Raw genomic sequence first — 24906 nt, 5'->3', positions numbered from 1 at the left:
AATAAAACTTGGAGCGTATTCTTTAATTAGTATATCCAATTCGTGAAAGTTGTTGTAGTATCCTTGCATATTCCACTGTAGGATATTAAACATTGTTGCTAGAAGAGGTTGCTAAGGAGGTGTTTGTATGCTATGTTGAGAGTGGTGAATACTTAGTGATCGTCTACTGACATGATCAGAGCATCGTTGATGGCTTTGTAATCTGAATTGTTTTGCGTGAGGCAGAGATTGATAACGAAGGTATCAGTTGTCTCTGTTGAGAATGCAGGTGAACCTGCGTTATATTGATAGGAGTTGGATTGAGCGATAATGTTGGCGAGAGTTGATTCGAGGGTTAATTGTGTATGTGTGAAAGACTGTGGAACAGGAGTGAAAGAGGAGACTGAGCTATTGCTGACTTGTTGATTGCTGATGTTTTGAGGTGAGTTTTCCGGTGGTGAGTTGTTGGAAGAAAGATCGTGTGAAGTCGTAATAGGTGATTTGTTGACTAAAGAATGTGTAGGTATATCAAGAAAATTGGAGGTTGATTGTGCTTGGTAGAGTTTAATTGCTTCTCTCATGGAGCATCTATTTTGACATTTTATTTTTAGTATCTCCTTCGTTTGTACATATTTTGGACAAGTGTTGGCAGAGGATGGGTGATCTCCTGAGCAGTTTGCACATAATGTCCGCGTGCAAGGTAAAGAATGAATAGGAAGACTGCAAGAAGCACACACGAGAGGTTTATTGCATCGTTTCGCGGTATGCCCAAGCAGTTGGCAAGATTTGCATCGCATTGGGTTGGGGTAATAGGGTTTTACTTTTGCACTTCTCCAAGATACTTCTACCTTTTCAGGTAACTCAAAAAGATCAAAGGTAAGTAAAACTACACCCGTGGGTTGGGGTAGTGGTACTCCCTCCGTCCGCCTAGTAAATTTGTAAACATCGACTACACTTTGTCTTCTCATGTTTTCTATTATCTCTTTCTCGCTGACATTGCTGAGACAGGGAGCGAAGATTGTACCTTTCACGCTATTGAGGTTGTCATGGTATTTTGCTTCAATTTCACTCACACCAGGAAGTTTTTTCGCTGAAATGAACTTTTGGGCAATTTGGTTATTTTTTACCAGCAGCAGAAGATTACCAGCACGCAATTCAGAAATTGAGATGATTTCTTTGCTAAAGCTTCTAAGGCTTTGTGGACAGCGAAGCAAGAATACTTCGAAATTGGCTTGTTTGRGTCCGTTGCACTAATGCGAATATATTTCGGGGTTTTTTTCTTGGCCTGCGGCATGTCAGGAAAGTTGAGGTGGGTTTCTTTCTTTTTGGGTGGGATCCAGGGGCAAGCAATGCAAACCTGTTATCCCCAAGGTTGGGCGGCCCGGGGGCCATMTTAAACAAATCTTCACACTTGATGCACTTATCTGCAATACACTTATGGATTGAAAGAAYACAAGAAGATTTCTAAMTGTAAACACGTGTACGTATCCGAAAATGTACGATGCGCAGAATGTCAACAATGCGTAAAGAGCGAAACACGACTTCTCAGAGCGAGCACTTGTCGAAAACTGTCGGTGTATTATATTTTACAGCCATTGCAAATATTTTTCTGCGCGTGTTTTGTTGTTGTGAAGAAACTTATGGGAAGACTCTGAAATCAGTGCAATCCGTGCACCTTGCATGAGTTTGAAAGGGTAAGCGAATCCCCCTATTATGTTTTTGTACTTTTAATATATGCTGTGGTAACCATTCTTTCAAAACAATTCGTTGTGTGTATACAGTTCAAGTGTTTTGGATTTCTTCCAGCAGCGCCAATTCAGCTTTCTTGTAAAGCTTGTATTTACTGATGTTTGTATCGCAACGAATTCAAACAAGTTAGGATAGCACGATTGCTGCTTCAGCTCTTTGTCGTAATAAAAACGGGTCAGATCGAGAATAGCGAGACCCTCAGAGTTTTGAAGAAAAATTTTTTGGTTTATATTTTTAGTGATCATTTTATTGAACACTCACTGGCTGTGAAAATACCTCCTGCTATATTTTGCAATGAAACAAATAACACTACACAACAACTCCGAAGAAAAAATTTGCGACTGATGTTTTAAGAGGTCCCTATATTCAGATGAAAGGAAATTTCACACCCCATCCCTTGACTCAAAGGTACGCGAGTCATTTTATATTACCATGTGATTTCAAATATGCCGGCATACGCAAATAACACTAAAATTTTTTAATATTACTTTATTTATTGGTAAAGCCTAACAATAAGTAGGTATTCAAATCGTAAATCTGTTTAAAACTAAAGAAGATCAATAATGTGGGTGAGCTTTTTTAATAGAACGTTGCTCTCTAGTAGGCTGGTAGATCACTCCTTTTTAAACGTGTTTGTTTGCAGGAATTTACCAAGGCTTTAGCCAATGGTTTTGGATGTCCGCGAAGTTAAGAAATACAAGTATATCTTATTATGCTGTCGTCTATTTTTTTTTTAACATAGTAATATCAAGATCTTTGTGAATGTTTTCATTACGCATGTACCATGGTGCAACCGCGATCTAAGCATTTTAGATTGAAACCTTTGTATTATACATATTAATGTTGGTTACACAGGACGTACCCCACAGTTGAATGCCGTACATCCAAATCAGTTCTATGAATGCATTGTATAACAGGACTTGTTGTCTAGGCTTATTTTAGAATTTTTGTTTAAAAGTCAATTAAAATGTGCTGCTTTTAACTTCATGCAAGTTATTTTACTCGCTGTTTGTTGTCACCGCGTGAGCTTTCGATCCAGGTGAATCCCAAGATAAGTAACTTCATTCGTTTGGGTCTTAGCGAGAATGCAACATGCTTGAATTTTTGCTCCTTAATATTTATGCGCTAGTTGACCAGCCATTCTACGACAAAATTGATAATCTGATGGAGCATTTGTTACGGCTTACTAGAGCTGTTTCATCCGCAAAAGTGGATGTTAATAGCTGGTGGAATATCTGCTGTATATATTATGTAAAGAGTTGGGCCTAGCACGCTACCCTGTGGTACACCAGCCCTTATTGCTCGTTCTTCTGATATAAATTCTCCTCCTTTAATGGATGCTTTCCTGATTTCGTTGTTTACTTGCTCCACAGGCCCATGTTTAGCACGAAAACCCAATATATACATTTTTGATAGTAACACTTAATATTTTAGAAATATAGGGTAACAGATTTATTGGTATGTAGGAAGACGGACAGTTGAAGGGGAGATACTTAACTGACATTCACGTCTAGCTTTTCTTTTCTCATTTACAAGTTTTTCTATTTCATTATTAGTGAGCTTTCTGAAACCAATTGGTTTATTGATAGTACATCATGAAATTAGAGGAACTCTTGGCTCAAATAGCATGGGCTGTTTATGTAACATTATTACTACAGGTGAATGATCAGATGATAAGTCTGTACGTGTATCAACTGTCATAAGCGATCTATCTATATTTTTGACTACAACAAAATCTATTAAGTCTGTTATATTTTTTTTTTCACTCTGCCAGTATGTCGGCTTACCAGGAGATATTATTGATTGATTGATTAAAAGATGAGTAATGCACCGCGACCTCTGTTCTATCATGACTTAATCCTGCGTCTACAGACTGCTGTGCAGTCGATCAGCAGGTGCTCCGGGGTTTCAGGCTCCCTGTCGCAGAACCGGCAGTTAGTGCAAGAGGAGAGGCCCATGCTATGCAGATTCAGTTTGCAGTGACCAGTGTACCATGCTACTAGTAGCCTGAGCCGCTTGGCTATTCGCTCATTGCGATCTATAAACCGGCTTATGGCATAAACTTCTGGCTGGAAAATACTCGGGAACTCTCCCATGGGTATGGAAAGCTTAGTACATGGGCCCACAATCCCTGCGCCGATTCCCTCCAACATTTTCGGGCCATCGATGGGTGTACCACTTTAACCTGCTATTCCTCAACATCAAATGGAGGTTTTAATCGTTCCATTCGGCTTTACTGCCGAGGGTGACTTTAAACATTTTCCTGAAGTTAACCATTTTGGTAGCACTGTCCGTCGGGAGGAGGGCCAATGGTATGCTGCCACTTATCTTTTCCATCCTCTGGGACGAGACTACCTTGCCTTTTCCACACCCCTCAGCCGTTATTTACAGAAGTGTGTTTGGCTACCTGACGGATAACAAAACGAAGCAGAGTCAGTTCCTTGACCACCAGCGACAATTACGGCGGTCTGTGGGCACTTTTAGGGGCACCTTACAATTCTGTGGTTCTACAAGGAGGGCTCCGTCGAGACTCTCCAATGTGAGACCAATCCGCAGGTTCATTGCTCAAGGTGATGTCCAGCACCTCCCTCCTGCTTATAGTTAGGAATTTTCTATCGCTATGTTACTACCTACTAAGTACTCTAAAAGAGACTCACCTCTTACGTTGCAGTTCTTGCTGCCCCATTCCAACTTGTGAGCGTTTGCGTCACGGCCTATGATTAGGGGAAGCCTGTGCCTTCTACAGTGCTCCACCAGCCTTTCCATCACCTCCGAGGGTGCCGCGGATACCTGCCCCGGGAAGTAGGCTGAAGCCAGGACGAAGTCCCTCAATGTTATTCCTGGCAGCTATGCAAGTTCTAGTTCTCTCGCTAGATAGATCCCAGATTACCTTATTTGACTCCGTTATGAGGCCCTTGACCTCCCCTCTATGGACCCAAGGCTCTTGGATCGCTATTACAGACGAAGCTGCTGCCATGTGACGCAGGTTCACCTGGGCGATCTCCGCATTGCCAGCCATTATAATATGGGTTCGAGGAAGGGCAAATCCTGTTCCCCGCAGTCCATTGCACTGCCATCCAATGGGTCTACTAGCCCGTCGAGGAGTTCTTGCGTGGAGACTAGCTCCGCTCTCTGGCCGACATCCGGTACGTCGGTGGTTGTCGCTGGCACTGCCTGCCCAGTCTCCAACATTTCATGTTTCCTAATTCCTCCATCTTGCTGCTTACGACGCGCCAGGACAAAATGCTGAGGCACCGATTCTGACTTTTCACCAGACTTAGGGCGAACTCATAGGACTTGTCCCCGCATCGGGGGATGAACATTGTCATGCTATGCATAAGTGGCAAATCTTCCGCCCTCCTCTTCCGGAAGATTGCGTTGCCCACCTCTTCTGCGCCTTCTCTCTCTCTTCTACGAGCACCGTAGGGCTCTGCCGATGTGACTCTTCCGAGTCCGACCCGCTTCACCTTTTGGCTGGGGTCTTGGCGGTGGTCGTTGCTGTTTCAGCGGCACCAGGCTCTTTCGCCAGGCGAGAGCTGCTGCAGGAGGTCATGTCGTCATCATCCTTCCTGGTAGGCTCCGCAAACAGCGCCAGGCCCCCCCCTCTACATCGTAGAGTACATCGCCTCTTTTTCGATTTCAAAGCTGCTTCAGACAGCACGAAAAGGAGCTGCCTTAATGCCGCGATGTCTGAATTTGGTATCCACGCAAAACTAATACGGTTGTGTAAACTAACGTTGAGCAACACCAAAATCTCTGCCATGATTGGCTAGGACCTCTCCGAGCCGTTCGATACCAAACGAGGTTCCAGAAAAGGCGGATCTCTTTCGTGTGACCTTTTTCAACCTTTTAACCACAGCCACCACAAATCTCCACAAAGGGCCAAACCCAATGAGCAGATTGGAGTTACCTCCAAGGTGTGACTTTGTAGCTTTTGCTTTGAACTTTGAACAACAAATGTCTTTATATTACGACCACGGTTGACAGTCATAATTTTGAAGTCTTAGATAATTTCGTCTCTTAGTAGAATCAACACCAACAACCACCTCAGTCTCGAAATTCAACGCGAGATTTCTCTTGCCAACAGGTGCTACTTCGGACTAAGCGAAGTCCTCTCTCGACGAACAAAAACAAAATTCTATAAGTCTCTCATTATTTCCGTCTTGCTATATGGTGCAGAGGCATGGACGAAACCGCTACAGCTCTGAAAGTATTCGTCGCAGAAATCGCAGAAACAATTCATGAAGATCCAATCTAGGTTAAATCCTATAAAAACCTTGAGGTGCATAAGGCGGTAGTAAATAAACAAATAAAATATGTGATTTAAAAAAAAGTATTAACCGCAACTTACATAGTATCACTGTAAATGACAAATATTGACGAGGTACTAGACAAGTTATATAGATCTTTATACTTCATGACAATTGATTTAGTGTAAGGATTTTACCAAATCGTAATGGATCCTACCTTCTACTTTACTGGCGTAGACATCAATTACTCGGTTATAACTGTGCTACCAACGGCTTGCCAGTCGTTTCTTCTCTTCGCTATTTGCTGTCTTTTGAGATACTACGTGCAGCCAGATCTTACTTCATCTCTTCAAAGGAGTGGGGCTTTTCCTTGGGAACGTTTTGAAATCTTCAAATTGATAACTTCAGCATTACTTGCCTGAACGGCAGCAATGTTACATCGAGCTGTTCTTTGTCTTATTGGCAAAGATGGGATCTTGGCCTAAGAGGTCAGTTTAGCTGCGCCAACTTTAATCTTAACTGAGGTCTTTTTATTTTTACGTGATCTTTCCAACTGCGCGTCTCTTATCAATTGTAACACACAAATATTTTTTGCATACACACGCAGGGGGCGAGTACTCTGTGTTAGAGAGGTATCTAGTGAAGAACTTGCGAACGTGGGAGTGCGACTTTAGCAGCAAATAAAAAGACATTGGCAGGTTTTTTTCTTCTTTTTATAATAGGCTCAGATGGTAGACTTCAGACAGATATCAAGGAGCACGGCAGGGCAGTATTTATTATTTCCATAGCATCAGCAATAAAGCCTTCTACCCTATTACATGGTTCAATTGTTTAAGAATTAAAATAAGCTCAGCACGCTTCACAACATTCAAAAAATTGCTGACTGCCACATTGCTAGATCCGTCACTAAATTCTTTTTCAGTGTTTTGGAGGAGTGTGGCAAACACATTGGCTTTGATTTGAGAGCGATGAACCCCTCCATGAGTTTTTTGGATTTAATCCACATCAGCAATGAATTTACTACCAAATTGGTTCATAATTTACACATACTTGTCCTGCTGCAGATTGTATAAGGCAGCTAACATTAAATTTCCGTGAAGGCTGGGCAAGATGACCATTGTTACCTGAACCCAAGATTCAAGTCCAGTGTAAGAAATACCTGATTTCATAAGAACTGCAGCTCCGTTTCTTGCATTGCCACTAGGGTGATTTGATTTTATAAGATCTTTGCTATTTTAAAATATGACCGATCATTGAAATGAATTTCTGCTAGAAGTAGAACATCGTTGGAGTTAGTTTTGACATAGTGTTCAACTTCCTACCTGCTTTTGCATATGCCGTTGGCATTCCGTAAGGTAAGTTTAGGTCTTACATGCATTGATTAATTGATGTCATTAGTAGAGCAATCATTTGTGAAAATTAAGCACTCACCTGCATTACCATTTGCAGAATAAGCATTTGTCATTTTTATCAATGTTGATTCCTCATTAACAGTTTAAGAAGGGTTACATGACGAAACCTGGGGACCGTTCCGCAACAAGCTGGCAAAGGTAGTGCCAAGAATAATTTGACTGAATAGAGTAGACCGATTTCCTTATTGATTACTGGACTGGTGGTTTATTCATTGTAATGTAAAAAAATCGTTGGGCAGTTTGCTTGTATACTTTGCAGCCTTTGCATGATTCAGTGTGCTCTTCTCCATAGTGCCCACAGAAGACTGCTGTTTCTTTCGATTCAGTGCATTCAGATGAATCTTGGCATCTATGCCCCTGGATTAGGTCATTGTCTTGGTGGTTCAAAGCATACAATTCTATGACAGAGCTCTCAAAAATTTCTTTGTTGTTAACGCTGAGTACAAGGCCAATAAAAAATAATGACATTGGTATTTTTGTTATATAATTTTTGACATTAGTGAGATGAAAAATTATTTGTTCTTGCTTGGCAAGCTCACTCTTGATGTATTCCACAGGAATCCGCTTCCTGCGGCTATAACTATATATATATTCTTGATCTGGATCTCCTCTATCCGACCATACCCATTTTATTCCCGAAATCTTGGGATATCTGAGTTCATTGGGGTTTTCGGAGATATACTTTTGCGTTGAGAGGGTGCTGTTAGTCAGTTTGTTGCTAACTGCCAAGAGACTAGCTCAGGAGTGTCTGATGTCAAACTATAAATCTTATAACACGCAGCAACAAATGGTCTGTTTATTTATTTTCGAACTCATTTCTAAATTTACTATATGTATTTTTTTCCACTCTGATAAACAACACTTAGATCGCTTCGAATCAGGTTGAAATTGTAAACATTACTGAATACAAGAAAAAAAATTGTTGATCATGACACATGCTCGAAACGACACTTAGAAATCATATCCTTCTTATTGGAAATCCTTAAGTAGTTTTTAATAGAACCGTTATGTGGGGATGGGGTGAAATTTTGTCTATTTTTACAATGTTGGTTGTAGGAGGTTAGCCTAATTATCTTGAATATTTTGGGATACATGTATATACATTCAACCTATTAGAGAGCGGGAACTTTATTAACTTTCGGTTAATCGTGTTTTGTGGACGTAACAGTGTTCCGATTACGCCATCTATAAACTCGTTCTCTATTTTTCCAGCAGCAAGTGTACCAAGCTTGCCGTGATGACCGGGCATACATATATCCGTATTTCAACTCGTCTTTTCATCCTGATTATCTATATGTACAATACGTAACCCCATTTCTTAATTAATTAATCGGTTGTTTGTATCCGTTGTTGAACAAAACTAGCGACATGTTGCAAGAGCATTTTAACTAATATATTAGTATTGTATAGGTCTAATCTATTACCCTTTTATTATAAACAAGAAGCATGTTCTTATAAACAAACCAGATCTAATTCCGCTGCCCAGCTCGCTTGGACTTGTATCATATCCTTATTGCGTTGTTGTCGAAGATACACATACGCATGTATATGCATGAAATCAAAAATTACTGTACTCTGGCAGTAGCTGGGTGAGGTTATTTTGTTCTTTTTTTTATTAAAAAAAAATTCAAGTGACTTTTACATGATTATGATTTGAAAACAAAAAATTTTTTTTCTTTATACATATATTAATTATTTTGACTTTTTATATAAAATGATAAAAGCTTTTGCCCGTCGCTTGGTTCTCAGCTACCTCCGCAACGATTTTCAGCCAAATCGGTTCAACATATTCTATACATAGAGTACTTACATTGCAAAATCGACGGTGAACCGTACATTAGAACCTTCTATTTTACTACATTTTTTAGTTTTTTCGTGGTGTGGTCCGGACCTTATGCGGGCACATAACTAAATAGCGTTTCAATTTGATGTATGTATAAGATAAATTTTTCTGAAGTTTGACACTATACAAAGAATTTACTGTTGGTATTATTGGGTTTGTTTATTGAGTTAAAATACAGTATTCTGATAATCAAAATGTGTACTATGTTACAAAATTTAGAGAAGTAACAGTGAAATATTATCGATTTGAAAATAGCGTTTAATGTGAATTTAATTAAGATAAATAAATAATTGGTATACGTGAATTAGAAAACTGGAAAACGAACTTCATTTTTATTAAAATTTAATTCATTTTAGATTGACAACATTCTAGTAATAAATCAAGATTTTTTGGCGGACTCACCCGATTCAATATCATTATCTAGAGGAGATCTAGTGGAAATTATAAAAACAACTGAGGGCGATACGTTTTCGAGGTACATGAAAAATTATGAGATATTAAATAATACAAAATTTATAAATTTCAGAGAGAAATTACGTGACTTTAAACCAGAGCTTAACTTGAGGTACATACTATACTATTTAAATTATATTTTAAGTTACCAAATATTTAAAAGTGATTATTTCATAGGTGGTATGTGAGATTATTTGGTTCAACTGAAAATTGCAAAGAAGGATGGATTCCTACCAATATATTGGATTTTTCCAATGATTCCGTATCTGCCTTCGGTAATAAAGGAGACGACGCAAATTTTCGAAGGTTGTAAGTATCCAAAAGTAGTGTGTATGGCATGGGAAGTACATGTATTGGGACGTTGGGGCATATCAGTTAATTATTTTATCTGAGTGTATTTCATCAACTGTAATGTTTTGTATTTTATGTTTTCTACACTCTATTCAATTCACATTTCTAAAAATATGTCACTTAAATTCTACGTCAATGCGTACTTTTAACTTAGTTACTATCTTGTCCAATTGTGTATTGACTTTAAGAAGTTCTTTCACTTAACTTTAATGAGCTGTGCAAGTGCTTTCATAACATCTACGAAATATACCGATTTTCGCCCCTGCAGTTAACTTTTCTGTGCACACCATTGGTGTGAAAATATTCTGACTTCCATGGATGAGAATCGCTTCCGCCAAATGTTACGAGTAAATCGGTCACAATTTACTCATCTTCTAACATTGATTTAAAATAACACGACAAGAGTAAAGAGTTTTCAGTAGTGCTACAACCTGCAATAGTTTTATTTTGATTGGGTTCATCGGTTGCAAAAGTTGCACTGCTTTTGAAATTGGGGACTGCGACATTGATTAAATATATTATAATAAGTTGTCAAATATCTGTCTTTTTGTCTTTTGAATTTCGCGCCTATGTATAAAGCACTACAGAGCTCGTATCTGGCAATACCATACATCTATGAAAGGTCTTGACCGAACCTAAAAAATGACGCTATGCAAGATTAGTTTGGATATTGCGTTAAACAATTATAGACTTGTAAACATGGGGTCCACTAACGCCGAAATTCGCGCTATTTTAAGTTTTACTTCGTGAAAGGCGAATTAGCTAGAGAAACGTTCCGTGAGATTAACGCTGTTTTGGGGGATGGTACTCTATTACTTCGAACTGCGGAGGAATGGATTCGACGATTCAGAGCGGGTGAAAACAACACCATGGGTAAGCCGATCAAGTCATAGAAAACATCCAGCTAGACCGGCATATGGCATCTCGTGACTTCGTCCAAACCAAACCATTTTAAACCATCTGCAGAAGGCTGGATACACAAACAAGCGTGATGTTTGGGTGCCGCATGATTTGACGCAAAGAAAACCTTCTGGGCCGAATCAACGCCACCGATATGCTGCGAACGAACTCAAACCATTTTTGAAGCGGGTGGTAACTGAAAACGAAAAATAGGTCACATACGACAAAGTGAAGCGAAAGCGGTCGTGGTCGAAGGCTTGTGAATAATCCCAAACAGTGGCCAAGCCGGGATTGACGGCCAGGAAGGTTTTGCTGTGTGTTTGGTAGGATTGGAAGGGAATCATCCACTATGAGCTGCTCCCATATGGGCAGACGCTTAATACTACCATCTACTGAGAAAAACTGACCCCTTAAAGCAGGCGATCGACCAGAAGCGTCCAGAAGTCTCCAACAGGAAGGGTGTGGTGTTCCACCAGGACAACGCCAGACCACACATTCTAACTCGTTGATAACTCGTCAGAAGCTACGGACACTCGAATGGGAGGTTTTATTACATCATATATAGCCTGCACATAGCGCCAAGTGAGTGTCACGTGCTCCCTGTTGAACTCAAAAGAGGCTTGTGAAAAGTGGCTGACCAAGTTCTTCGCAAATAAGGAAGGGCTTCTACAAGGGGGTACTATGAAGTTGCTATCTAGAACTAGAAGTGGAAACAGCTTATCGAACGAAACCACGCATTTTTGAACAAAATCCGATAACTGTAACACGTTTTATAAAGTATTGAATAAAGAGCAAAAAAGCGGATGAGAGATATTTGACAACCTTATATAAGTTAACCTTAGTTAAGAAAACAACTAACATAAGAGGAATTGGTCAGCTAACATAACATATATAGCTTTGAATGTTACGCACGTTTATGCTGGGCTCTTTATGCTGGAATGCTAACTACGTTCAGTTGCACATCAATACTCTCGCAATGATAAAGCTGCTAACAGCAAGATCACCTGAAGAGTAAGATCGCATAGCAACAACGATATTTTACCGTTGGTAAATATCACAAGTAAATTGTTGCTGCACCAATATAGAAAAGCAGCGAAATATATACTTTTGCTTTAGCATACATAGTTAAGACAGATGTAATGTAAACGTGGAACTCTTAACATCACAAATAAAGTTTCTAAATAAAATAATTATGTGTTGAACTGGCGTAAAACTCAAAAGCCAAGGACTTGCAAAAACAACAAAGTACCATGAAAATTTGGATTTCTAAATCACCAGAAACCCACAAATACCGGAAGAGCATAAGGAATCCCGACGGACTACGAAACAACAAATTAAATAGAAGTATTTAAAAGTGTAAGTGATTATTTAAACAATTTCCAAGTGGTTATTTAAAAATATATTAATTATAAAAAATCTACAATTTATTAGAGTGCTATATGAGTGGTTTCAAAGGAATCTAATTTCCAATTCAAATAAATCGCAGTTTGCATAAAATTCCCTTGTATCATACTTTTTTTTCGAAGAAAAGGTTAGCGTTCAAAGAAATAATCTTAAAAAGTATAAGTGCAATATAGTGCTATTTAGTAACCTCAAAAAAGGACACATGTTAAATATAGTGTTACAGAAGGAATATTACTTCTGATATTTGAATTAATTTAGTGTCAGTCATAAAACTTATAAAAAGTTTGTATTAATTATAAAAAAAAACAGATCTTAAATAATTTCAACAACTAGAAACGGAACTTACTGAATTTTCTTTACTAGCCCCTTTGGGAATTATAAAAATGTCAGTTGCAACCACGTGGCGTTGAAAAATAAGTACCCGTTTCAAATAATCCATTAGTAGCAGAAAACAACTGAATTTAGTCGACGTTCTGGTTCTTATCCCGCTTGGCGAACTGCAACAGAATTCGCCATTAATTACTACTCGGAGGGCTCGGAAAAATATTACATCGCAAAATTACAAAATTATTAGTTCCGCAAATACCACCCTCGCGTCTTTTAATACAGTTTTTTTTACAGTTTACTCAAATTTAGCTAGACTAGATCAAGAATATGCTGATAAAGGTTTGTTTAGGTTTTGGAGAAAGAGCTACATAAGTATTCTTAGACAAGATAGTCCTTCTATTACTCATTATTATAATAAGGTGGACAAAAAGTTATGAAAAAACACTTATCATAAATAAACAAATCATGACGTATAGCGGAAATAAAGATATTATTGTCACTTTAAATGAGTGCGCTAGAGAAAACGCCTTACGCGTCTTCATATCATGACTTCGACGTCCATTGTGCGATATACTTTTTTCTTCCAGACCCAAAGACCTTCCAACTGCTCTTGCAGTTGGAAATACTTATAAATTCAAAAAGCCGGTAACGTCTCAATTTAAACAAATATATTACAATAATGGACCGCATGCAGGTGTTAGCTCCAATTCAAATCCTAATAAACCAACCCCAATAAATTCGATAGCAATAAAAGTTACTACCGACAGCCTAATAGTATTCCGAAACTATGCACTCAGCAGAATCAACCTACACCCAAATACATTCCTAAACCACAGCATCCAAATCAGAATATGCAAACAATCTATAAATGAAATTTCGAAAAGTTCCATTCTACTGCAAAACGTAACTTTTATGCCGGAAGAATTAGAATTTAAAGCATATTGATGCTAAAATCGATTCTGTTGAAGGATGCAGGAAACGGTAAAGAAAAATTAAACTTTCTTCCATGTGAGCAAGTAAAATTAATAACAATAGAAGAAAATTCAGTTCCAGTAAAACTCCAAGCACAATTTCGGCAAATAATCAGTAAAAATATTGATGCATTTGCTGAACCAGATAGTGCCTTGCCTTACAACACAACCGTTAAGGGGAGAATTCGCACAAATACAGTTTATTAAAAAAGAAACAAAAATACTTCTTAAAGATTTAATAATAAGGCCAAAAGGGATTTGATGAAGATGATGTAACGAATCTTTTTGCTGAACCTTCTTCTTACAAGTATAACTTGCTGAGGTAAACTCGCCGTATCCATGGTTCGTTACAATAAATTTTTAAACATTGGGGCTTTTTTGCGAATCGTACTTTATTTTGTTTTAAATAAAATCGCTGAATTGGCCGAAAGAGACCGGCATAGTAGCAGCCGTGGCATCGGTCAAGAGCTGGGCATGAGTCATCAAAAAAAATTTTATGAACAATTGAAAATTCAATAAAAATACCGCAAGACTTTTTTGACAACCTAATATTATATTTTTAATTAAAATTACAAAATTGTCCCCGCCTTGTAATGTTGTCGCCCGAGGGAAGTGCTGTCAGGGTAACGGTTTAGTGTGGTCCGTTAGGGCAATACCGTTTCCCGCTCTGCTGTGCTCCCGGGTACTAGACGACTTGCTGCTCTGTCCTAAGGCGCTTAACTACATCTGCCTGCGCTCGCGTAGGCTTCGCTTACGATGCGGCGTGCGTTGGCGCTCCCGTGCTACGACAACCACGCTCGACTATTTCTACCGGCGCTCGTGTAGACTTCAATGACAATGTCCTGGCGTACACGTTGACGCTCGCATGCTACGAAGACCACGCTCCTGTAGGCTTCAATGACGCTGTCCTGGTATGAACGTTGGCACTCGCGTGCTACGATGACTAAGCTCGACTGCTTCTGCCGGCGCTCGTGTAGGCTTCACTGACGATATCCTATAAAACCACTTTTGTCGCGTAAAGTTATCGGACCACGGAAGACTGCGTTAGCGACCGCGATGTTAAAGGTGGAGTTGGTTAGAGGATAAACTCACTACCAAGTTCACCCTTAACAGATGGCGTTCACAAATCGGGGTACCAAGACTAGCTAGAGGATAAACTCACTGCGTAGCAGAGATAAAGAGATGTTTAACTCCTCTCTCACTAGAAGTGAGAGAGCGATTGTTAAACGTCAAAACCTACTGAACTTTGACAGCTAATCGAGTTCAGTAGGTTTTGACGTTTATCAATTGGAAACGAGCGATGGCCAGATTGAAATCTTACTAAAAAAATATGTAAACGGAAGGATTTGTTGCATCATTCAAGACCACTTTTAAAAAATTTAAAGCAAGGAAAATTAAAAAAATTTGTGAAAATTAAAGGTATTGGACGAAACGTTTTGTAATTTGAAGCACCACAGTATTATTTTCAATTTAAAATGATTAAAAGCATTTAATGATTGAGAGCTAAATAGCCTAAATCCTTTTATTGGGCATTGAAAGGTCAAAAGTCAGTTGTTCTAATATACTTTAAAAGGATTCAAATAGTTTCTCCATATAATAACTAACCACTATAAAGTAATTTTTATTCGTACTTTAAGAGGATTCAAATAGTTTCTCCATATAATAAATAACCACTATAAAGTAATTTTTATTCGTACTAAATGTTGGGTGTTTTAATTTAAAATGCCCAAAAATTCTTATTTTGTTCGATCTGGCCATAATGGAAAATGTTTTTTTGAAGCGCTCTCACACTGGAATAAATTGAACATCCCTTTATTCCTGCTGTCACTGTCTCGTGCTGACTGACTGATTATCGGCCATCTAACTCCACACCAAGCCTGTGCTGCGCATTCGCAACATGTTGCGTTAGGATGCCGTGTCTTGCTGGGAGTGGCGTGGTTTTACCGCTACGTATGCATGCTTGTTGTTGCTTAGTCTGCTTGTTTGCATGTCTGGTTTCTCAACCTCCTTGGGTTTCTAGAACAGTGGTCGGCATGAGAGGATCTGTCACTGTGTTGGTGAGCACGAAAAAAAGTAGCCCAGCGAGAAATTGGAATTAAAATTAAGTAAATTTTATTAGCAAAATTATTCTTTTTTTTTTTTGGTAAATACATTTTATTTGCAATTTATTTTAGTAAATAATAGGCAAATTTGATAACAAAACCATAATTAGACTTATATTTTTGATCTCATGAGAGATATATAAAATACAATATTACAAAATTTTCTAAATACAAATGTTTTTATAAAAATTTTAATTATACATTTAATATTTCAGTAACATATGTAATTAAACATTAACTTAATTCCCAAATGGGAGATCTGGAACATGTTGTCTTTTAAGTCGAATAGTTTCATTACTATCATCTAATAACATGACTGCCAAAGGATTGTCATGGTAACTTAACCTGTGCAAATATGCTGAATTAAATCTTTAATTTCATCTTTAACAAAAGGTATATTCAGGTTTGAATGAATGGCTTCAAAAAAAAAATTATAAAATATATTATTGTTTAATGAAATTTGAAAATTAAATATGTTTTCACAACATTGGAGCAAAAATATATGAAAATATTCAATAAAACTAAAAGCTATATATAAATAAACGATTATTCAAATCTCAGAGCAAATAATGAACAGATAAATAAGAAGTTCTGCAGTTCTCGAAATGAAGGGAATAATTTATATATATAATAAAACTAATAGTTTAAATATCTTTAACACATTTATCTATATCAATCCTTTTATGACAATTTCTTATTAAAATAATATTCTTTAAATGGGTTGAAGAATTTTCATTATTATTATTAAAAAGACACTTTCGTTCTTTTTTATCGTAATAATTAATAGTATAATGAAAATTAACAAAATGTGTTTTAAGGATATATTCCCTTTTATCTTTAAAAGACTTGGAACATAAAAGGCATTGCATGGCACCAAAGGCATTTAGAATTGCTGGATCGACAAGGACTGAACGATAAAGCGTAAGCGTGCCGACCACTGTTCTAGTTGTGTTGTGAACAATAGGGTGTGGCTTTACGGGTTGTGTGGACTAAATTCTGTATAGATATTTAGTTCTCACAATGGAAAGCCAAAACTGAAAATGGTGATCGATTTTCGGAAGCTCAATGAAAATTCCATATCGATACCTTTTTCCGGATGCATCTGTCATTTTAACTTAGGAAAATTCAAGTTTTTTACAACATTGGATCTTAAGTCAGGATTTCACCAAATCATTATGTGTGAAAAAGATAGGCAATAAACACCGTTTAGTATAATCTACGGAAAATATGAATTCTGCAGATTACCCTTTGGGTTAAGAAATGCACCCAGTATTTTTCAAAGGGCCATTGACGATGTCACGTTTATGTAGACGATATAGTTATCTATTTTTCAGATGAACAATCACATTTAAAGCATATCGACCACATACTTCAAACCCTTGAGAACGCCGGAATGAGAGTCTCATCTGAAAAATCGAAGTTTTTTAAAACTGAAGTGGAGTTTCTAGTGTTTCTTGTTACTAACGCGAGTATTAGAACTTGTTCAGATAAAATTCGTGATATTGTTAATTACGAACCTCCGAAAACTCTTCGAGCGTTATGTTAATTTCTGGGACTATCAGGATAATAAAGGCGTTTCATAAATTTCTATGCTGCCATAGTCAAGCCTTTGACAGCTTACCTTCGCGAAGAAAATGGACAAGTAGGCTCACAATATTCAAGAAATGTGTTATTTGACTTTAACCCTCAAGCTCTTCAAGCTTTTAAAAGAATGATACAAATATTAGCTTCAGATGATGCTTTACTTCAATACCCAAATTATAATCAACCTTTCGAGCTTACAACAGATGCCTCTTCTACTGCTTTAGGTGCAGTTTTTTCCCATAAAGGTCGTCAAATTACCATGATTTCACGAACACTCTCAGCTACCGAACAAAATTATGCTACAAACGAACGAGAGCTACTTGCGATTGTATGGACATTGAAACAAACTTCTTCATTATTTGTATGGAGTGAAAAATATAAATATTTTTACCGACCATCAGCCGCTCATATTCGCAATGTCTAAGAAAAATCCAATTGCAAAAATGAAAAGATGGCAAGCATTCATTGAAGAGTTTGCGCCAAGTTTTTATTTTAAGCCGGGAAAAGACAAAAAAGTTGCCGATGCGCTTTCTAGACAATTCTGCAACAATGAAACTGCGTACAGTGGAGAATCCTAACATTATCAAAACCGTCAATTGTCCTATTAACCAATTCAGAAACCAATTAATAATTTTTAAGTCTAATTCTCTTAGCAAAAATACAAAAATTCTTTTTAAAACCCAAATACGTCACACAATCACATTCGATACTCTTAAGAATCTTATAGAATGCCTAAAATATCATATCAACCCTAACGTCACCAACGGAATTTATTGCGATCTCCACACTCTAGCGCAGATACAAAATAACATAATACCAGCTTTTAAGGGCGTTAAGTTTATTCACACTCAGCTTCTCTTAATTGATTTTATTAATTTATTTATTTATTAAAGGAAATACAATTGTGAATAAATTTACTACCTATAAAATATAACACCACTAGCGACAGGGCCTTCGGCTGAGAGAATAAATTAATTTGTACATTTAATTTTCAAATAGTAGTTATGAGTTAGTGTTATGACTACTGTTAAAGTATTATAGGTTCATATATTTTTGAGAATTTTTTCAAATTTTTGTTTTTGAATGCACTTTTCGAAAAAATACACGGAAAAAATTTAACACGATCAATTATATAATAATTATATATATATATATATATGTATCTGTCTCTTATACACATCTAGATGTGTATAAGAGACAGGTATAAAAAAATCAAAGCAAGCGTTATTCTAATTTACAAATAATCTTATATCTCTTATATGTTATATATATATATATATATATATATATCAATATATATATAATAATATAATAATAATATTTTATATAATTGATATAAAATATGTTATATATATATATATATGTTATAATGTTTATATACCTCACCATTCGTGGAAGCTTTGTTCCAACAACCGTAGCGTTAGCGCCTAGATATACCCTTGGTATTAGCTGCAATGTGTTAAACTTCAGTCTTTCGTTTATACATATGTATGTGGCATTCCGGATTCAGCAAGTATGCTTATGGTGCTGGAGGTTGGAAAGGCCCTTAAGCTGCGTCTTACTGCCATGTGATAAGGTGGATAGAGTTTTTTAAATCGCTGCCTGCATGATGCCCGTAGATTGGTAGTCAATAACCAATAAAATTAGAGATCTCACGACGTTGATTAGTATTGTAGGATGAATGAATGAAAGTCGTGAGGATAAGAACTTAATTATATTTAACCTTTCAAAAAGTTTTTTTCTTATATATAAACAATGTTTTTTGAAGTTAAACTGAGAGTTAAAATAAGTCCTAAAATTTTCATATCATTTACAGTAGGTATACTTATGTTCCTAAAAGTGATATTAATATTATTACATTTTTTTTTGCAACAGATGTGTAAGATGTTACATTTATCTAATGATAACTTAGCGCCAGATGTGAGAGATCAATTTGATATATTATTAAGTATTTCCATTAAAGTTAGTTTGACGTTACTCAAATCAAGATGTTTTGAAAATATCAGAACATCATCTGCATTCGACTTGGTAATTTGATAGTATCTGGCTAATTTCATTCAATATTAGGTTGTCAAAAAAGTCTTGCGGTATTTTTATTGATTTTTTCTTCAATTTTCAATTGTTCATAACACTTTCTTTGATGACTCATGCTACTATGCCAGTCTCTTCGACGACAGGCCTTCCGGAGCGTGGTGCATCTTCGACCACCTCTACACCAGAACGAAAACGTTGAAACCATCGTTGTGCGTTGAGACTGGAAACTGTATCGGGTCCATAAACTGCACAAATTTTATTGGCGGCTTGAGATGCATTTTTGTCTTTCTCATAGTAGTACTGTAAAATATGCCGTATTTTCTCTTTATTTTGCTCCATGTTTGCGACGCTATAACTCACGAACGACTTAAAAGAAACGACAGTCAATCAAACACGTGTTAGCGCGCGAAATCAGCTTTCCAAAAAGGTATAGCATGACCGGATGCGACGAATAAAACTAGAACTACGCGCTCTCAGCGCCAGCTAGCGAAAATACTGCAAGACTTTTTCGAAAAACCTTTTCCTTTAGTTTATGTCTTTAGTATAACTGAGTTTTTCATGGAATGAATTGCAAAACAGTTATCCCTATTTAATGGTTTATTTATGTCAACGGACAATATGATAACGTATTTAGGATTTCTCACTTGTATTTCTGGTAGACTGGGAAAAGGTTCAAATTGTTTTTTAATTTTTTTCCGTTTTGGTTGGGGACCAGAAGCCAGCAAGGCGAATCTGTTATCTCCAAGATTAGAGAGCCCGGAGGCCATTGTTTTTATATTTCAAACTTATATTCACTATATTTTACAGTATTCTTGGAAGTACTGATTAGATCAGTAAGATCAACTAAAAAAAACAAAACACTAAGTATTCACTTAAAGAATACAGCGCAAAAATGGAATTGATATCGATGGAGCACAATCGAGCTCATCACGATGATCAATACTACTTTGCAAGATATCTTTGAAGAATAAATACCAAAGAAAATGTCTGTGGAGAGAAGGGTTCCATACGGCGAAACAACCGGCTTGGAAATAAATTAGATAAGGTGTTTATTGAAAAGATAGTCGAAAAAGATCTTGGCTCCACAGTTTAATTAATGGTAGGAAAATACATAAAAATAATTTTCGTTAAACGTAAATTTTCGTATCTAGACTTTATCAAAAATAAACCAAAAACAAAAATTATGAAGATATAAAATTAAAAATCAGCGACGCTGAATTATTTGAAAAATATCTACATAAATAAACTGCTTGTTCATTTTTTAAATTATCACGATAGTCTTAAGTGAAAATTTAATTATTGTTTATTTTAATTTGAGTTTGTAACAATCATATTACATTAGCCATTAATTGTATTAAGCAAAAATAACGTAAAAGATTTGTAAAGCTTAAGCCAAGCAATTAAGCAACTAAACCATTTGTCACTTCAATAAAGCCTAATTTAAAAAAAATGCGGTACTCCGTCGAACCGAGAACGTTTCGAGACTTAAAAGGGTAATAGTTAACCTTAGTTAAGACAACAACTAACATAAGAGAAATTGGTCAACTAACATAACATAAATAGCTTTGAATGTTATGCACGTTCATGCTGGGCTTTTTATCCTGGAATGCTAAATACGTTCATTTGCATATCAATACTCTTATCATTATTAAGAGCGCAAAGCAACAGCATCACTCTTTAATGGGTGATATTCGGAAGGTGATGCGTAACTGAAGTGTTACGGTAGCTTCAGAAGTTGTAATTGCAGTGATAAAGCTGCTTACAGCAAGATGACCTGAGGAGTAAAATCGCATAGCAACAACGATATATTACCTTTAGTAAAGGGAGCCGCATGTAAATTGTTGTGCACCAATATGGAAAAGCAGCGAAATTTATGCTTCGGCTTTAACTTAGTTAAGACAGATGGAATGGAAACGTGAAACTATTAATATCACAAATAAAGTTTCTACATAAAATAATGTTTATAACTTATATACTGGCTAGACTCTGCAGAACGCTCTGAAATAGTGAGAAAAACTTTCTATGAACTACCTCTTTGCATTGGATACGTTGATGGTACGAAAATTAAATTAGCGGAAGCTCCCGTTAAAACCATACAAATTACATACTTTTCCAGATGTCATATATAATATATTATCTTAAAGCATAAGTGGTGTGAGACTACCAGTTTAAGTTTTGTGATGTGGTTCTTGGTTACTGCAGTTTAACTGCCAATTCAAAAACATTAAAAATTTGTTAATTAAATTTTTTTTTTTTTGGGACAGGAATGAATTGCATTTAGTAATACTTAAATAACTCTGTACAGAAGTAATGCTCAATATCATGATCTAGCAAAAAGAGGAAAGAGTTTAATTTATGGCATAGCAAGTACTGTTTTAGAGTCGAGCACTGCTCTGGTGTATTAAAAGACGGATTCAGTAGCTTAAAAAATTGAGAATGCGTATCCACAATGATGAGAGCCTGAAATTCTGTAATAGATTGAATTAGTCCGTTGCATCCTCCATAATGTTATACTATAAATGATTACACGGACATTATGCAACCTTGGAACCTCCTTTGAATGTGTCTGTGTTCTTATTCTTACTTTAGTCTTTATTATATTAAAATTTAAGCGCTAAGACAGCAATTTGTTCCTTTTGTACTAACTCACGGGCCGGCACAAACTTTTGCTTTTCTAGCTCTAACTTTTGCCGGTAATTTTAGGCCATAATTTTCATTACCAATTTTTTATTGTTTAGCAAGTTCGCTTAGACTACTTTTTGACGTGCGGATTTTAAATGTTTGGTCAAGAGATCCTTGAGGACTTCTGACTGCGAAAATGGTGGCTCACATATTAACTCGACGGACGCCTCTAGAGGTTGCACTGACCCAGATGAGATAAAATGAACTGGTGTAGGAAGATTTAATACTGTTAAACGTAAATCTTTAATTGTACAAATAGAAGACGTCTTTGCTTAATTTCAATACCCCCCTTGATTTGAAATGATGAGGATTCGCCGCCGATTTTTGAGTTCCGCTTATTACATAAAAGCTCTACGAGTCGATAATAATGTGGAGACGTTTTATGTAATTTTTCTACAATGATATTAATAAATACAATATAGACTACCTTAATGATATTTTGTCTTTTACTGTGGAGCATGCCAACCTTTGTTCTAATTACAGCATAAAATTATCTGCATAGCAAAAAAAAAAAAAACACATGTTGACCAAATTTGAGTGCTTTATTTCATTTTAAAATCACGTCGTTTTTGTTGGTAGACACTGTATATATATTTATTTTTGCTTAAGTATTTACTACAACATGTTCTTCATCTTTACAGGCTTAGACACCGGCTACGCGATTACAGCCGAGTTAACACTAGCCATTCGTTTCTTCTTTTCGCTACGTCGCGCCAATTGGAGATTCCAAGTGAAGCCAGGTCCTTCTCCACCTGGTCCCTCCAACGGAGTGGAGGTCTTGCTCTTCCTCTGCTTCCTCCGGCGGGTACAGCGTCGAATACTTTCAGAGCTGGAGTGTTTTCGTCTATTCAGACAACATGATCTAGCCAGCGATGCCGTTGTCTTTTAATTCGCTGAACTACATATATCAATGCCGTCATATATATTATACAGCTCATGGTTCCATCGAATGCGATATTCGCCGTGGAAAACGTGCAAAGGACCATCAATTTTTCCCAGAACCTTTCTCTCGAAATCTCTCAACGTCGACTCATCAGTTGTTGTCATCGTTCAAGCCTCTGCATAATAAAGCAGGACGGGAATAATGAGTGACTTATAGAGTTTGGTTTTTGTTCGTCGAGGCTCAATCAGTTTGTTGACGGCGGACTTAAATCTTTCATGCAATACGCTTGATAGAACCTTATACGTGTTGTTGAGGAGGCTTATCACACGGTAGTTGGCGCAGATTGTGGGATCTCTTTCTGTTGATTAGGCAGAGCACACTTAAATTTTTTCTGTCTGCAAATGCGTCTCGCAGCAATATAATCGTCGTTGGTTCTTTATTATGGACCGAAGGAGAGCACCCTTACTTCCGATTCCTTCCGTTCGAAGCGAATTGGTTTTCAGATAACCTTTTGCTTTCTAGCGCTGAACCTAAGGACCTCCTTCTGGCACAAAGTAAACCGTTGGAGGTTCACCGCGGTGCCTTAAATATTTATTCGGATACTTTTGCGAAAGCTGTATGGAGGAGGGAGAAGTGGACTCATCTTGCCGCTTCCCCTTCTATAATGCAGCTTTTGCTAAACGCAGATTGAAATATCTCGGTATACACACCTTTGGCAATCCTAGAGAAGCAGCTGGGATTCATATTGACCGCTTTAACAAATGTGTGCTAAGGTAAAAACTTGCGTTAATATACACATGAAAATCTGATAATTTACATTTAAAAGATTAGAGGTAACACAAAACCCAAACATCTTCCTAGTAAGGCCCATCGATAAGGCCCATAGTATAAGAAAATTCTCGCTTTGGTTTCAAAGTCATGTGTTCCAGAAGAATTGCTTCAATTTACTTATTCACAAAAATAACTAAACTGTTAACATAAGCACAAAAGTATACTCAATTGAACCAAAATACTGGTACTATATACTCGTATGTCTTGTTTTTTGGATATTAAATTACGTCTCAATTTTTATTAAAATAAATATGAAACGGAAAATGAATGCTAAACTACATTTGCGTTTTCTGGCGAAATAAAGTTTGTACGCTTATATTTGGCGTATTATGCAAGGCAATCCATTATTTTTTCTCTAGCAATCGAAATACAATACTTGGCTAGTGCTTAAAAACTTCTAGTGAGTTCATTTGTGGAATTATGTTATGTACACGGTATTTAGGCAATAACTGAAATACAAGTTCACACAACCGTACAAAAGTAGGCCGATAGGGACAGCAGACAACGTCATATTTTATCCCGCTCTTTTGACATACATATCTTTCAGTAAGGTTTGCAATTTCATCACGAAAATATATTCGATCCAACAACGAAGATGGTATAAACGTTGGCCATATGGGAGCAGCTCATAGTGGATGATTCCCTTCCAATCCCACCAAACAAACAGTAAAACCTTCCTGGCTGTCAATCCCGGCTTGGCCACTGTTTGGGAAGATTCACCGGCTTGATATTGTCGAGTTCGTTCTGTTTCAGCAGAACATCACGGCGTTGATTCGGTCCAGAAGATTTTTGTGCGTCAAATCATGCGCACCCAAACATCAAGCTTTTTTGTGTATCCAGCCTTCTGCAGATGGTTTAAAATGGTTTGGTGACTAAGTGCTATCTTTTGCGCGATGTCACGAGATGCCGATCACATGCCGATCTAGCTGGATGTTTTCCATGATTTGTTCGGTATTCGTCGTCACAGGTTTCCGCCGACTAGCTTATCCATGGTATCATTTTCACCCGCTCTGAATCGTCGAAACCATTCCTCTGCACTTCGAAGCAATAGAGTACCATCCCCCAAAACACCATGAATCTCACGGAACGTTTCTCTAGTGAATTTGTCTTTAACGAAGGAAAACATTAAAATAGCATGAATAGTATGGAGT

At 37.1% G+C, this 24906-nt stretch overlaps 1 protein-coding gene across 2 annotated transcripts in view; it reads left to right on the top strand.

Annotated features, from left to right (window-relative positions):
* The window catches only part of LOC108972549 (probable guanine nucleotide exchange factor MCF2L2), a 68046-nt gene that overhangs the window by 11673 nt on the left and 31467 nt on the right, over window positions 1-24906 (top strand). For both annotated transcript variants that reach the window (XM_018939178.1, XM_018939177.1), the window contains exons 3-5: window positions 9590-9708; window positions 9760-9798; window positions 9864-9995. In XM_018939178.1, coding sequence (XP_018794723.1) covers window positions 9590-9708; window positions 9760-9798; window positions 9864-9995 — 290 coding nt within the window. The remainder of the gene's footprint in view (window positions 1-9589; window positions 9709-9759; window positions 9799-9863; window positions 9996-24906) is intronic.

Source organism: Bactrocera latifrons, unplaced genomic scaffold (assembly GCF_001853355.1).
Source record: "Bactrocera latifrons isolate USDA-ARS-PBARC rearing strain unplaced genomic scaffold, ASM185335v1 scaffold_406, whole genome shotgun sequence".
Lineage (NCBI taxonomy): Eukaryota > Metazoa > Arthropoda > Insecta > Diptera > Tephritidae > Bactrocera > Bactrocera latifrons.
Note: the sequence above shows the minus strand (reverse complement) of the source record. Positions and strands in the feature narration are given on the sequence as shown.